At 48.4% G+C, this 14,425-nt stretch overlaps 1 protein-coding gene across 1 annotated transcript; it reads left to right on the top strand.

Moving 5' to 3' along the window:
• Positions 1 to 1,560: 1,560 nt before the first annotated feature.
• On the top strand, positions 1,561 to 14,062 carry LOC104328142 (transmembrane protein 178B). The gene is made up of 4 exons (XM_075427445.1): positions 1,561 to 2,051; positions 9,184 to 9,297; positions 10,507 to 10,644; positions 12,416 to 14,062. Exons 1-4 carry the CDS (start codon positions 1,673 to 1,675, stop codon positions 12,658 to 12,660), a joined length of 876 nt encoding a protein of 291 aa, XP_075283560.1. The 5' UTR covers positions 1,561 to 1,672; the 3' UTR covers positions 12,661 to 14,062.
• Positions 14,063 to 14,425: the final 363 nt, after the last annotated feature.

The raw sequence follows: 14,425 nt of genomic DNA, 5'->3' as shown, positions 1-14,425 counted from the left end.
GTGATCAAGGGCATCATTTCATGGTTTGGGGACTTTGCCAGCAATCTACATTTTGGAATCTCTGTCCCTGAGTTTGTCGTGCTGCGCTCTTTGGCTGTGTAGGTACTCCTGCCTGTGGAGCCATGCCATAAGCCTCCTTCCCGCGTCCGTTTTTCTTTCTCAAAAGCAATAAAAAAATAACATGGATTAATCATCTGCCTGGTTCACAGGCTCCACAAAGAGTGGCTCTGATGTAGCACAGAGGGGAGAACAATTGGAAGGAGTCTCTGTACATGGGAACTTCCTAAGGTGATGGTCTTGCTGAAGCCCCCGTCTTCTGAAAATACAGCCTGAGGAACTGATGCAGAGAGAGTAGAGTAACATAATAGGATTGCAGGTTTTGGAAGCGTGAATATTTGTGTCTTTCCAGGAAAGAGCTGTTATAATTGAAGGATTTTTCCATGCTATCTAGGGCAGTGATTGTATTTGAAAATTATTTTTCATTCTTGATGTGAAAGACTTAATTTGACTGGTATGTGTAAGAAGATTCTTTTGACAGCAGCCCTTTGAAATGATGTGCCTCGAAGGCACTGATGTGCAGCTGCATGGCTGGTAATCCTGTCTGTCCGGTGCAAACTGCTGAAGAGCGTTGCGCTGAAATGCGGTTCAAACAAGCTTTGTCTGTGGGTGATGCGCGTTTCCGCCAGGCACAGGGCTCTGGGGGGAGCAGTTTCTGGGTAGGGTCCCTGGGAGGAGTGCTGGGGAGGGTCTTTAGGCTGCACTTGGCGTGGCCAAGAGAGCAAGAAGAAGTGACGGGGGGGCAGCGGGCAACTCCTACACTTGAACAGTTCCTCCTGGGAAACAATTTAAAGTACTTCTAACAAAAACTAAGGATTTTAAATCTGGACTTTAAATGTGTGATTTAGATTTACCATGTCACTAGATCATTTCATCTGCAGGCCAGCACTGGAAAGATGATGCCCTAACGCTGGGCTTTGGCGGTTTGGCAGTGCTGCAGCTGGAGAGGAGCGGGGCCCGCAGAACAAGCAGTATCAAAAGGGACGTTGTGCCCCGGGAGACGCTGCATTAACTCCCGGCTTGGATTTAGCCCGCTGCTCATGGCGCAGAGTAGATTGGCCGTTTTCAGCTCTTTGGGCCTTGTTTTCCATTAACTGGCAATGAAGGGCTGAGGAGAAACCGTAATCGAAACGCCAACCGCTGCAGCTGCTCGTGGTGCTGGTGTGTCGCCCGCCTTTTAGAGACCGCTTGGTGCCGGGGCCCCTCGGCGCGGGCAGGGCTGAGCTCTGCCCTTCTGCCCCGGGCAGGCCGGCGCCGGCGGGCGGCTCTGGCCGTGGAGGGGCGGCTACGGGGCGAGAGGAGGCCGCGGGAACGGGTGCCGTGCCACGGAGTAGGCACACATTAGGTGCCTCGTGCCACGGAGCGGGCGCTGGGGCGGGGAGCGGCGGCGGGAGGCGGCCCCGGGACCCCCTTGAGACCGGCCCGGCAGTGCGCTCGGGGCTGCACCGGCGCGGCGCCGAGCTCACACCGGGGCGCGGGCGGCGCCTGCCGTGGCCAGGTGCCGGGGAGCGGAGGGCGCTGGCCCCGTTTCCCTTCCGGGGGCGGTGTGGCGGGCGGAGGCCCCCAGCCGGGCTGCAGGGGAAGCGCCCGCCCCCGCCGCCCCCGGCGCGGTAAGATGGCGGCCGCGGCTCAGGCGCTGAGCGGCTCCGGGCTGCTGCTGGCCGCCGCCGCCCTCGCCCTCCTGGCCGTGGCCATCGGCACCGACTCCTGGTACGAGACGGACGCGCGGCGGCACCGGGAGCGCTGCCGCGGCTTCGGCCACAAGCGCAGCGACCCGCCCGGCTCCATGTCGGCGCCCAGCTCGCACCTGCCGCTCCGCGCCCGGCCCCCGCGGGCCCTGCTGCCCGGGCGGCCCCCGGCCCCCGCCCCGGCCGCCGCCGCCGCCGCTCTGGACTCGCACTGCGGCCGCCGCTTCAACTCCACCGTCTCGGGGCTCTGGAGACGCTGCCACCGCGCGGGCTACGAGCCGGACAGCGAGGAGCTCATCCGGAAAGGTGCGGGGGAGAAGGGCGGGGAGGGCGGCCCCGGCCCCGGCCCCGGCCCCGGCCCCGCGGGGAGGCGGTGGGTCCCGGCGCTGTCCGTGGTGCTGAGCGCGGCTCCCGGCGCCGTCCGGCCGGGGCCGCGGGTCAGCGGGCGGGGCCGCGGCTACCGCCGCTGTGGCGTGGACAGGCCCGCGGGAGGGCGCGGGTGCAGCCTCGCACGGCCCCCGTGGCTCCAGGGGACCCTGGCGTGTGGGAAGCGGCGAGCGGGGCCCTGACCCGCTCCTGGGGTCTTGTACACTTCTCCTTCTGGTGAAAATGCTGCAGTGCCGGCTGGGACCGCGTCCTCGGAGAGCCTCTGCCGTGGCCCAGTGCAGGGCCTGGCACTCAGCAGGGTCTCGGTGGGCATCCTCCTCGCCCTGACACCTTCCTGTTACCGAGCAATGTACAGTGTTGTTTATAGCTCTGTGATGTTGACAGCAAGGGGGAAGGGACCTGTTGTTCCTGCTCTAGCATGGGGGAGTTCTCGTCGTTGCAGTGGATTGCCAGGCCTTCTTGGTGGCAGATGTCACTCAGGGCTCCAGGGGTGGGCAGGAGAGAAAGCTGTGGATCTTTTGCGGTTGTGGTGCACGGTACAAAGCCAAGCGGTGCACAAAGTATGAATAAAATTCCTGGACTGGATGATACAAATGATGTAGTGGGCTGACCTATCAAGTCAAAATAAATGACATATAAAACAAGCTTAGGATAAAAAATGCCATGTATGGTCAATGATAAATAACAGGACTTGTTGTTCCAGCAGGTACGTGTTAGCACAGGGAGAGTAGGAGTGGGGAGAAGTGCTTCTACTGAGGCACAAAATGGAAATGCTATCTTAAGAAAGTGGGAGCAGTTCCTCAGCGTGGCTTCCAACTGTGACGCCAGTCCTGCACAGCAGAGGATGGATAGACTGGCACTGCGAAGCTCAGCTCGTCTTTGTTCTTTCCAATGCACAGCAGTGACTCTTACTTTTAGAAACTCTAGTGCTGTGTGATTAGCTTCTTTCTCTAGTTAACCTCCAAGGATCCATTTCATGTGTTTTCATTTTTATTTCCACGTTGATCTCATTTCACTAAAAGGCAGCTCATTAATTTCTTTCTATTAATTGTGTCTGTCATCTAAAATATTTATCTATTTTTTTGCTTCACATCGAGCCAAATGCTTTCAGCTCCCATTGAGATTAGCAAACATTGGGGGAAGGGGTGGGAAGAATACTAGTTTGGTCCTCAAAACTTCTGTTTCTGAGGTATTTTCACAACCCTACAATGGTCAGACAGAGAGGCCAGAGTCTGCATTCTGCGTGCAGGAGGGTGTTACAGGGTGGTGAATGATCTTCTTCAGGGTCTGATGTGTAAAACTGGAGGGATTCTAAATCCAAAAGGTTTTCCTTCTACTTTCCTTCTTTCTTCAGCTGTTCTAATAAAAGATGTTGTCTTTCTCTACAAGCCTTCCTTCCCTCATATTCTTTACTATTTATTAGGTCTGCAGTTGCTACTGTAGAGATTTATGTGTTATCTTATAGAGGGAAATTATTAATAATAGTTCTTGTCAGATCTTTACATAGATATGACTCTCTTATCCCTTCCCCTGACCTGCTTTACTAGCAGCCTTTCCTTGTTCCCGCTGTGTCTGTCTTTTCTCTAACAACTGTGCTTAAGCAGCCTTTTCTGGCCGATGGTCAGGTGTGGCTGTGGCTGAGCTGTTCTCTCAAGCACGGTGTTAGATCTGGGGCTTCCAAAAAGAAAAAATGGGCGTGTTTTTCCTAGTGTGAGCTGAAGATCACTGCTGTGCACCTCTGCAAGTCCTACTTTTGCCTCAATTTGCAATAAATTTTCAGCTAGCTCTCTGCTGATGTGTGATGCCTTCTGCTATTCCTAATATTCCTTAAACTAGAGATTTTTATAGGCTTTTGGTGTCAGTGTGTTTTGTTGTTTTTTTTTTCTGTGATGGTCCTGTGGTAATCTTGGTTTGGGTTTATACTCTCCATTTTTCTAGTACCTCTGCAATAAGGTTTCTTTCCTTTCTGGGTGTCTCTTAAATTCTGAATAAATGCCTAAGTCCGCAAGTACCCTTATCCATTTAGATAATTCCATGGATTTCTAGTCCTGTATATATCTACTGCTTTTAATACAAAGCAGTTCTGTGGAAACTTTCATACATGAGCATTTTAGCTGATGATACATATACATGTATACATTTATATATCTAAAATATATATTTTTTTAAAAATGTGAAATATATTCATTTCATATTTTTAGAAGGAAAAAAAAGGAGTCAAAAAATATAGCACAAAACTGAGAGGTGGGAAATGTGTAAATGTAAGATAGGAATGATGTGTGGAATTTTTCTTAAAAATCAAAATCACTATTTTGGAACTGTGAAAAAAATAGATAGTTTTGTTTTAAAAATACAATTAAGAAGGCAAAAGAAGAAATGAAGTACAAACCAAATGGGGAAAATGGAGATTAGCAATCAGTAGAAGACAGCAGCCAAAGAAATGAAACACTTGGTGGGGAAACTAAGAGGATCTGTGTGTGTGTAGGGAGGGACTGTGTGAGTGTAAGAACATGAGCACTGTACGTCATCTTGTAGAGCCTGTGCTGTGTGGATTGCACACTGGGTAACTGATGCTGCAACAAAAACCTTTTGCATGGAGAAGTCTTAAGTAGTGAGGTCCTGCAGGGATTTATTATATGGTGTTTAGTGTTAATATGTTCATATTCGGTTAATATGAAAAAAGTGTTGCTTACAAAGCAGTGACAGTAGAAAATGATTAATTAGGAAAGATCCATTCTAAGAGGCTGCTTTGAATAACCTGGTGGGTTCGTTTGAACAACATGGATTTTAACACCAGTAAACTGAAGGAATTAACAAAGAAAAGGTTCATCACTGCTCATAAACAGGGTTTTTTGTTGCTTGCACTAAAAAGACCCTGGCGTGGGATGGTCTCACATATACCAGGCAGAAATGACTGCTTAGTACCACGATATAGCTGAGAAACAAAAGAACCACTGGATGCTTAAGCAGAGGAACACAACAGTTTGTGGCAGCTATGGGGCCCTTGAGAGAAAACTGCTCTGTCCTGGTGCCTGTACTTCCCATCCTTTCAAAATGATGATAAATTGGAAGAGTTACAGGAATGACTGTGAGGTCTGTAGAGCATCTATGATAGGGACATATTTAATAAACTCAATCTGTTTTGTCATGGCCATTGGTAAGTATGATCTGTCAGTAAATGTGATCTGTAGGAGTTACCATGGGGTTTTACAGGAAGGTTGACTTACCAGAGCTAGCGGCCTTTGGGTGATGATGTGGACAGAGTGATCACATAGCTGTGATGCTCTCCACAGTCCTGGGCAGAAATGGTAGGAATAAGCCAGGCAGCTTCAGTGGCCACTTGGTCCTGGGGCATGAGGGAGGGGAGGGCCGGACCAGACCTCACATGGTAGCTCAGTGTTAACTGCCCATGGCTGCTGCCCGGCCTTGCTCATGGTGAGAAGGAGAGGGTCTCTCCCAGCTGTGTGAGAGCTAAACTGCTCTCAGATAGGACTGGGCCAGGCAGCAGAACTGAACGTGAGAACCCTTCCATTTCCTCCTCGTAACGCTGGCACACACGCAGTGTAGAGAGGAAAAAACACAGGCTTCGAAGTCAGAGAGGGACGAAAACTAAACTGAGAGAAAGCTGGGGTGTGTTGAGCCCAGGATTACAAACTGAATGTGTCACAGCAGGCCTCGGTCTGGGTTTCCAGAAGTCTGGCAGCCCAGGGACAAGGGACTTATGCTCTGCCTGGGTATCTGGAGGTCCAGAAAGTCTTTCTAGCCGGTGTCCTCTGATTTTTCCCAGCCTTCGTGTTCAGTCAGGAGAAAGGACTTGTCCAGGGACACTCGCATGTAGTGTCCCAAGTGTTGTGAGAGGGTATTGGAAGGGAACCTGTCTGCAGTTGCAATCCTGAGGGGAAAAATAACCACTTTGAGGACAAGGTGTGAGACACAGCTTTGGCCGTGGGAGGGCACAGGCATGTAGCTCAGCCGTGAAACTGTCAATGTGACACTGTCGGATGCAGTTCATTGCTTCTTATGTTTATTTTTTAATCAAGAAAATTGCACATGCAGGGCAACTTTCATAGTGTTCTTTTAATGCCCCTAAGAAATGCTAGGATCAGGCTGTCTGTGTAACCTTTTTCTTGCACATGTGCTTTATGGTAAGCTAAAGACATCGGCACCTGTCCCCTTCTGTCCTGTATTCTCAGCTTACTCGTGTGCCAAAAAAGACAGCGCTCACTTAGGTGGTGAACAAGTGACTCCATTCTGTTCAAGCCCTTGCCTGAAGGCAAAGTTTTTAATTTTTGCAGGCTTGCTTACTGTGCTCGTCTGAGTGTGTTATACACGAAAGTGAAATCCCTTTGCTAACACGTTTCTGAAATGGAGGGCAGGATGCTGTCCCTATTTTATAGACTGTGATTTAACGTATGTAAGGGCTTAAGATCAAGGACCTATTGGAATACCTTTGAAATACCTTTGACTTCGGGATAACTTTTAGACTGCAAACCTTATTTTGATTTTTTTTTCTATTTTCTCGAGTACTGAGAGAACAAGGTGTTTTATCACTCCAAGTGCAGCCCCACAGAGTGCCTATCTATATTTGAGTGCATAGCATCTCTGCAAATTAGACTTAGAGATTCACTCAGAAAATGGGAAGCATGAATTAGTGACTGCAGATGCAAAATCTGGCTACTGAGCGTTGCCTGGGTGCATGTTACAGTTTTCTGGGAGAAAGTGGGTAGGTATTCAGCTGAGAGATCAGCCTCGCTGCTTCCCTGATCCCCGGACTCTCCTGCCTACCTATTTCAGCTTTTCTAGCAGACCTACAGAGAGAGGTCTCCCTTGTTTTGCCTGGGGTGGCTCACACCAGGGCAGGTCCAGCCTGTGCTCTCAGAGGAATGGGAGTCTTACTGGAAAAAGGCTTGTGATGGTGTAATCAGTGGCTGTCACCAAGCCCATGGATTAGAGGTCAGCGCTGAGCATGAACCCCCAAATTCGCTGAGTGTTCCATTTTGCAAACTTCTTGTTTTAATTTGATTTTATGTACTACCTACATAAAATTAGCCCTTTGAATTCTGAGGAGGAAGGGATTAGGTGTGAATTTTCTTAACCAGAGGCAGAATGAACTGATATATCAAAACTTCTAAATAACCAGATTTGTATAAGAAGGTGGAGAGGTTTTACTTTTTGTCTACATGTAAACTCTTGTAATAATACAGAGCAAAGATTTCCGCTGTGACATTTTAGCTGAGGAGTCCATAGCTTTGATCTTAAGGGATGTACATCTCGAGTCTTGGATTTTTCTTTAATGAGCTATAAAAGTAGTAATCCTTGCTCTTATATAAAATACCTCTTCATATATAGTACTTTTATAATCAGAGTATGTAAGCGCATAGATCTTACTTTTAATGAATCCAGTGCATTGTAATCTAAAATCTGGTGTCATTAGTTTGTACCATAGACAGATTTCTCAATGACACATGTAAATCATGTCAACATTGAAATTAAATTCAGGCAACAGTTGTAGGTGAAATCTAATGAGATACTGTGATGTGCTGTATACGGCCTAAGTTGTTAATTCAGATGTTTGCAGAGCTTTTGCAGCTGAACTGGCATCCTCTGTTACTGGGTTGTCTTGCTGATCTAATCGCTACAGACTTGTGTGAAATTACAGCAAAGAGCGAGGGTGCCATGCTCCGCAGGGCGAGGGCGGCTGGCTGGAGGCGGTGGGCAGTGTCTCTGGGCATTGGTGTGTCACAGCCAGGGCTCGCGCTGTCGAGGAGGGAACCGCAGCAGGGGCGGTGGGAAGCACAGCCCAGGAGCGGGGCCCACTTGAAATGCTCAGAGGCTTTTGGAACTCTAGCTTTGAGTTTTCCCCTTTTGGGCCACGTTCTCTGCATGTCTGCTGTTCCACTCGATAATAAATGTCACTGTTTTGTTAACGTGGGGAAGTTCAGATCGCCTTTCCCTCCCTGACCTGATGGCTGGGATTGGCTGGGCCTCCTGCGTGCAACTCCTCATCTTGTGAAGCAGGGGCTCCCTCGTTGCAGGGCCTTACAGGAACCGGGTCAGTACAGTCCCAGTGAATGTTGTTAGAGACCAAAACCATGCTTCCCATTGCTGTGGGAGCAGCACAAAGCCCATTTCTTCTCCTGGGTTTTCTAGCATCTTTTGCAAAGCTGATCACTGAGTCTGCAGCTCCCTGCTAGTGATTGTTCAGCACCTTAATTAGCTCACTGGCCAGCTGATTGTTTCTGAACTTTCTTCTGCCCCAGCATTCAAGTAGTGGTAATGACCCTCTAGCCTTTGTTTAAGGGGAGCTTCTTGTACTAGCTGTTACCTTTCTGGCTGTTCTCTTCCACCCACCATCTACGTTTATTCTCCCCCTCAGCCCCAACTTTATTTATAACAGTGAGGGCAAGGCACCTTCCTTTCCCTCACCCCCTAGCACCTTCTCTGTTGTCAGTTGTTTTCTGAACTAAAACCCCCTTCCACGAGGAGCACGCATGCAGGTTCACATTTGCATCTGGAGCACACTTTTCTTCAAGCTATAATGGAAACAAGCCTACTTGGGTACTATTGTTTGTGGAAAGTAAAGCAAAGAGCCAGGACTACTGGAGTGAATTAAAACTTTTCTCTCATGCAGCTCACTTCCCAGCATTCACTCAAAATTTTCAAAGTGATTCTTTTTAGAGACAAAGTAGTGCTGTTGGTGCTCGGCCATGTTCTTGTCTCTTCAGCCATCTGAGAGAGATCATACCAGTTCCTCTAGGAAGCTTCTGGAGCTGTTTTTGGTGACTGTCGTTACTGTTTACCTTCAGCTGTTCCTTCCTGGAGCCTGCCTGGGTCAGCACCTTGCTCAGTCTTTGCCAGTGTTTCTGTGTAGCAAGGCTGCCTCCCATACTAACCCCAAAGCCTGTGAAGTAAACAGCTCTTTTTTGGGTGACATTTGCTCGGTTACTGAAGCAAGGCTTCGCCTGTGTGAGCTCCGCTGGGCCAGCCAACTCGGTAGCACGTGCAAGGCACCGGGGTTTCATGGTGTTTCACACTGATGTCTCTCTTACAGGAGTTATTCAGCGCTGCACTGCTGTGAAGTACCACTACACCTCCAGCTCTCTGCCTCGCAACTTACCCATCAACATCACAAACACCATCCGGCAGGACGAGTGGCATGCGCTCCGTAAGTAACCCAAAGCAGCATACAAGACTGTTTGGATTACTTGATGCCTTCGGGCAATGCCAAGCGAGGGCTCTGAATCAGCTAGCCATCACTGGGCTTCAAGCATAAATACGTACTTGTTCGTGAGGAAGGGCAAGCAGCTGACAGTGTAACTGGAAGGGGACATGAGATTTGGAGGGGCTTAAGCGGTGAATTTGGGAATAAAGGCACACGTGTAGTGTGTTGCCAGGTGTAATCATATTCTGGCTCTGGGGACAGACAATTCCTAGCTGGCTTACAGCAAAGGTGCTGCATCGCTGTATAGTCCCTGGCAACCAGCTTTTTGGGAACATCTCAGTTTGTCTTTGCAACCTGCTGTTACCAGCTCCTGGCTCACAAGCTGCCTCATGCCCGAGTCCTTCCCACACAGATGACTGACCTGTAGCCTGACACTGAGAATGATTTAATAATTTTTTTCTGCTCCTGCTTCTCTCTCTGTTTTTTTTTTCTGGTTCTGTTGCCTCACATAATTCTGCCTAGCCCTGCTCATGTGAGCCTCAGTGCTGAGGAGATCCAACTAGAGAGTGAACTAGGAGGAGCCAAGAACAGCCCTTGTATTATGGATGACAAAGTGCTGTTCATATTGCTGGTGCCCAAGCTTTTTTTTAGAGCTTGTTACTGGAGTTGTTCCCATCATACTGTATTGATCTGCTGTCTGCTTCTGTCCTCCCACTATTCCTCTTTTCAGTTCACACTATCTGCCTTCCATGCACTGGTCCTTTACTTCTCTTCAGCATCTCCTCTCACTTCCTTTATTTCTGTTTTCAGCAGACACTCACCCAACAAACTCCATCCCAAAGAAACATGCCACCAAAAGAAAGAAAGAAAAAAAAAGCCATAACATTTGCAAATTGTTGTCAAATTCGTAATACACCCCTTCTGTCCCATGTTGGGGAGTATTTGGCCAGTATTCCTCTTGATGAGGACAGAAATGCTTTCCAGTTGTACAGTGCCCAACAGAAGGGAGTTAAGTTAGCTGGATTCCCTTAATTTCAGTGTAATGGGCAAAGTATCTACCTCCAAGAAGCTACAGGAGGAGGAGTCCATGGGTGATGTAGAAACTTTAGAACCAGCTAATCTAAATCTGTCTGAACTCTCCCCTGGCTGTCCTGTCTGGGTGCTGCCATCTTCATTCCTTCTTTCTTGCTTTTCTCCTTTCTGTTTCCTCAGATCTGCGGAGGATGACAGCTGGCTTCATTGGCATGGCAGTCTCCATCATCCTGTTTGGGTGGATCATTGGTGTGCTGGGCTGCTGCAAGCAGCAGGAGCTCATGCAGTACGTGGCTGGGCTGCTCTTCCTAATGGGAGGTGAGAGCCTTTCGCTTCTACTCCTGATGTCACCACAGTCAGTGTTGCTGGATGGGGAGGTGCTCTTAGAAGTAAAGTCAGCCCACAGCAAACACATGAAGCAGTTCTTTGCGCAGCAAACCATCAGCACAGTGCAGCGGTACCACTTCCTGCACTGGGCAGGACCTGGGTTTGCATGGGTGTTTGCATGTTCCTGAGTAGACCCTGCTGTATGTACATGAGCCTTCTGCTCTGGAGAGCTGGTATGTTGCTACGGCAACCATGTGGTCAATGAGCATCGGGCTCTTGCCTGCTCCAAGAGCGTGGAGCCTGTGGCTCCTGTCAGCTTAGCACAGCTTTCCCTAGGGAAGCTTAACAAACAAATCAATGTAGAGCACCTTTCTGCTGCTCAGAGATGCTCACAGCTTTGGGTAACCATGAAGTCCAAACCCAGACAAGCCTGGAGAACATTGGCCCAGGGGTAAGGATACGAGCTCAGTGCTGGCTGAGGGTGTTACATCTGTTCCTCCTGGCTGGGAGCAGGCTTTCTGCATGGCCAAAGTTTTTTCTGAACTTTGTTCAGCTCAAAAACAGGCGGTGTTTCGTCTTTATTTGAAAGGGGCATAGTAGCAACAAATGCACCAAAAGGGTGAGCTACTTGAGAAGCTCCAAGAATGGGGAATCCTTAACTGCAAGCAGTAAATCGGTAGCTTTCAACTATGAAAAAAAAGAGGCTCTACGTAAAAGCCAGAGCTGCTACCCTAGAGGCCCAGTGTCAGCATCTATATAATGGCTGCAAGCAACTTGGTGCTATAACAGCATCTATAGCAAGTAAACAAGTATCTGTGACACTGTTTTGGTGCTGCTGGGGGGAACCTTCCCTTGCCATAAACGAGCCTTCTCCAGGTGTGTTTTTGGAGAGCTGCACCGCAAACCACCCTGCAGACATGGCGCAATGCTAGAAAGGATGGAAGTTGGGCTGGTGTTGTCCTTAATCACCTTATGTGCTGCTTAACTGCAGGTTCCTTTGGGAACAGTTTTTCATTTCTTTATCACACAGCAGTGAGAGAGTAACATGCTAGAAGCAGAACAGGTAGACTGGGGCCCCTCTGAGTGCTGCTGCACTTACTGTGATGGGCATGCTGTCAGCAGTAGGAGTTGGCATTAGTACTTAGACACAGATCCAGAGCTGGAGAGAATAAAATGATCACCTGGACCTGAAGTCTAGTGTACTAGTGTATATTAGACATACTAGAGTGCCTGGCGTTCTAAGGTTCTCTGGCTTTTTTGCTCCTCTAGACAGGTGCTTAAGGAATGCATAGCAGGTAACAGAAACCTGGGCACTTGCTGTGGGCCTAGGCTATAGCTGGTGGGAGTCAGGATGTTCCTGGTAGAAACTGGTAGAAACCAAGCTGTGCTGCACTGTGCAGCCCTGGGCTTCAGCTATTTACCGTCCATGGAGAGACTGCCCAAGCACTGTCTGGAACCTGATGACAGTCATTGGAAATAAAGTAAGTCTCAGGAGAGTCGAAGCATGATGAACTACACATGACAGAGTTCAAATAGCAAGAGGGAGCTAGGGCAATATTGGCTATTTGTTACGTGAAGTATTCTGTAGGCCGACCTTTTTTATCCCCTGCCTTGTAAGAAGAGTGACTGGTAGGATTAAAAAAAAAAAGGTAATTCTTTATCTTGAAAATGCATGGCTTTTTGAAAATACCTAGGGGAAAACAACAGCACTTAATTGATGTGTCTGAGGGTAGTGTAGAACCCTTTCGCTTCTCTCCTGCAGGTACGTGCTGTATCATCTCACTCTGCACATGTGTAGCTGGGATCAATTTTGAGCTATCGCGCTATCCCCGCTACGTCTATGGGCTGCCAGAGGACATCAGTCATGGCTATGGCTGGTCCATGTTCTGTGCCTGGGGAGGCCTGGGTCTCACCCTGCTGGCTGGGTTCCTCTGCACATTGGCCCCATCACTCAACACTTCTCGGGCGTCCGTACAAAAACCCAGACAAGAAAACGGGGCCGTGTGACCTTGGAGGGAGTGAGGAGAGACGCTGGAAAGCGCAGCCTGGGCAGAGCTGTGGGTTAACACCAGGAAGAGGTGACACGCCAGTGTGTGGAGAGCAGTACCACAGCTGTGGAAATACCAGCCTGTGGGATGCTGCTACAGCCTCCCGGCGCAGACGCAGACATTGCAAGTAACTCCAGGTTTGAATTATTGCCGATTCGCTCATTGATGGTTTGAGGGGGACAGTTCTTTTGGTTTGTTTTTCTTCTGTTTACAAGGGATTAAGTCCAAGGCTGTGTCTTTTTTTGTGCTGTTTTTTGAACTGTACCTCCATGGTCCTGTTATTGTCCAGTTGTAAGGGATGTTTACGCACCAACTCTATTGCTGCAGGTCTGTGTAATTCAGACCCAAATTAGGGCAAGGAGCTATGTGACGTTGGCTTGAACACTTTTGCAACAGACATGTCTGATGTTGGCTCAGGCCATCATTTCCCAAAAGAACCTTGATCTAAGCTGAGGTTTAGGCCAAAGAATTAGCCCATTCTTAGTATTAATTAATTTAAATCAGAAATCTGTGCTATTCCATGCTGTGGTATCAGCTATTTACTCACTACTAACGCTGTTTCCAAAAGAAGCCAGCTGTAACTAAGCAGCGAGACTCTCAAAAAAACTCTTACTGGCTTTAGGAAAGTAGGGGAAAATTTTCCTCAGCTTCTTACACAGGTAAGGTTACTCAGTTGGCTAACTAACATACCCTTGTTTTAATGGGGAGATGTATGCAACATGCAGCTTACAACTATTTCACTAGAGGCTAGGGTATATTTCTAAAAGTATGGCATAGTTTGAGCTGCCGGGATCAACTTTCACCCCCCAACTAACTTGTGGGTGCAACTCCTGTTCTGTGAAAGGAGATGAGTAATTCTCCCTGAGCTCAAATAGCAGTACTGCTAAAATAGCAGAAGATGTACAGCCCCCTCTAATATTAACGTCCAAAGGAACCGCAATGTATTCTCCTCAGGAACACGTGGCTTCTGCTCACTTCACCACTCACCCCTTTCTAATGTGAAACGCCTCTGAGCACAGCACCAGGGACACGCGTGCTCCACTGGAACAAGCTCCTTCGCTACAACGAGCAGTGAGGACCTCGGAACCAGTGCAAGTACTAGGGCTAACTCAGGAACATCAGCCAAGTACTCTGGGGTGCATTTTCCTTTCATCCATCTATTCTTTCCTCCCTCACATCCCTGCCCCTCTCCCAAGCGTCCAAAAACTGCACAGGTAAAGATGAGATGGCCAGCATTTGGAGATGTTTACATTGTATTTAAAATACAATACAGTGGCATGTAAGATAATTAATGCTAAAGTCAGTGTATTTATGAAAAGTGTAATTTTTAAATGGAAGTTGTAATTCTCAACTGGCATTAAAAGTACTGAAAGACTTGCTCAGTGGATGAAGCCTTGAATTCTTTCTGACTGGTTACCAGACTGACTCACCAGCGAGCTCATGTACATATCGGCAATGGTGCTCAAGCTTCTAGAGCGAAGTTTAAATGACAAAGTTAAAACATCATTCATGTGTGAATTGTGTTCACTTCTCCCTTGCAAAATGAGTGTTAGTTCAAAAGTTTCAAAGACTCTAACAAAGCTATACAGTCCGTTCACTGGCTGCACAGTAAAAACAGGGGATGCTGTCTGAGCTGCAGGTCATCCATTTCAAAGTACACTTACTGCAGGTAACCTCCTGGTCCTCATCCAGAAGTAGCAGAGCAGGATTTAATCCAGTTCCAG

This window comes from Opisthocomus hoazin, chromosome 7 (assembly GCF_030867145.1).
Source record: "Opisthocomus hoazin isolate bOpiHoa1 chromosome 7, bOpiHoa1.hap1, whole genome shotgun sequence".
Lineage (NCBI taxonomy): Eukaryota > Metazoa > Chordata > Aves > Opisthocomiformes > Opisthocomidae > Opisthocomus > Opisthocomus hoazin.
Note: the sequence above shows the minus strand (reverse complement) of the source record. Positions and strands in the feature narration are given on the sequence as shown.

What these genes read in the sequence shown, in the direction of transcription:
- LOC104328142 (XM_075427445.1), top strand. Translation starts at nt 1,673, where the DNA reads ATGGCGGCCGCGGCTCAGGCGCTGAGCGGCTCCGGGCTGCTGCTGGCC. An exon ending in CGAGGAGCTCATCCGGAAAG is followed by an intron (nt 2,052 to 9,183) that starts GTGCGGGGGAGA and finishes TCTCTCTTACAG; the next exon opens with GAGTTATTCAGCGCTGCACT. An exon ending in GGACGAGTGGCATGCGCTCC is followed by an intron (nt 9,298 to 10,506) that starts GTAAGTAACCCA and finishes CTGTTTCCTCAG; the next exon opens with ATCTGCGGAGGATGACAGCT.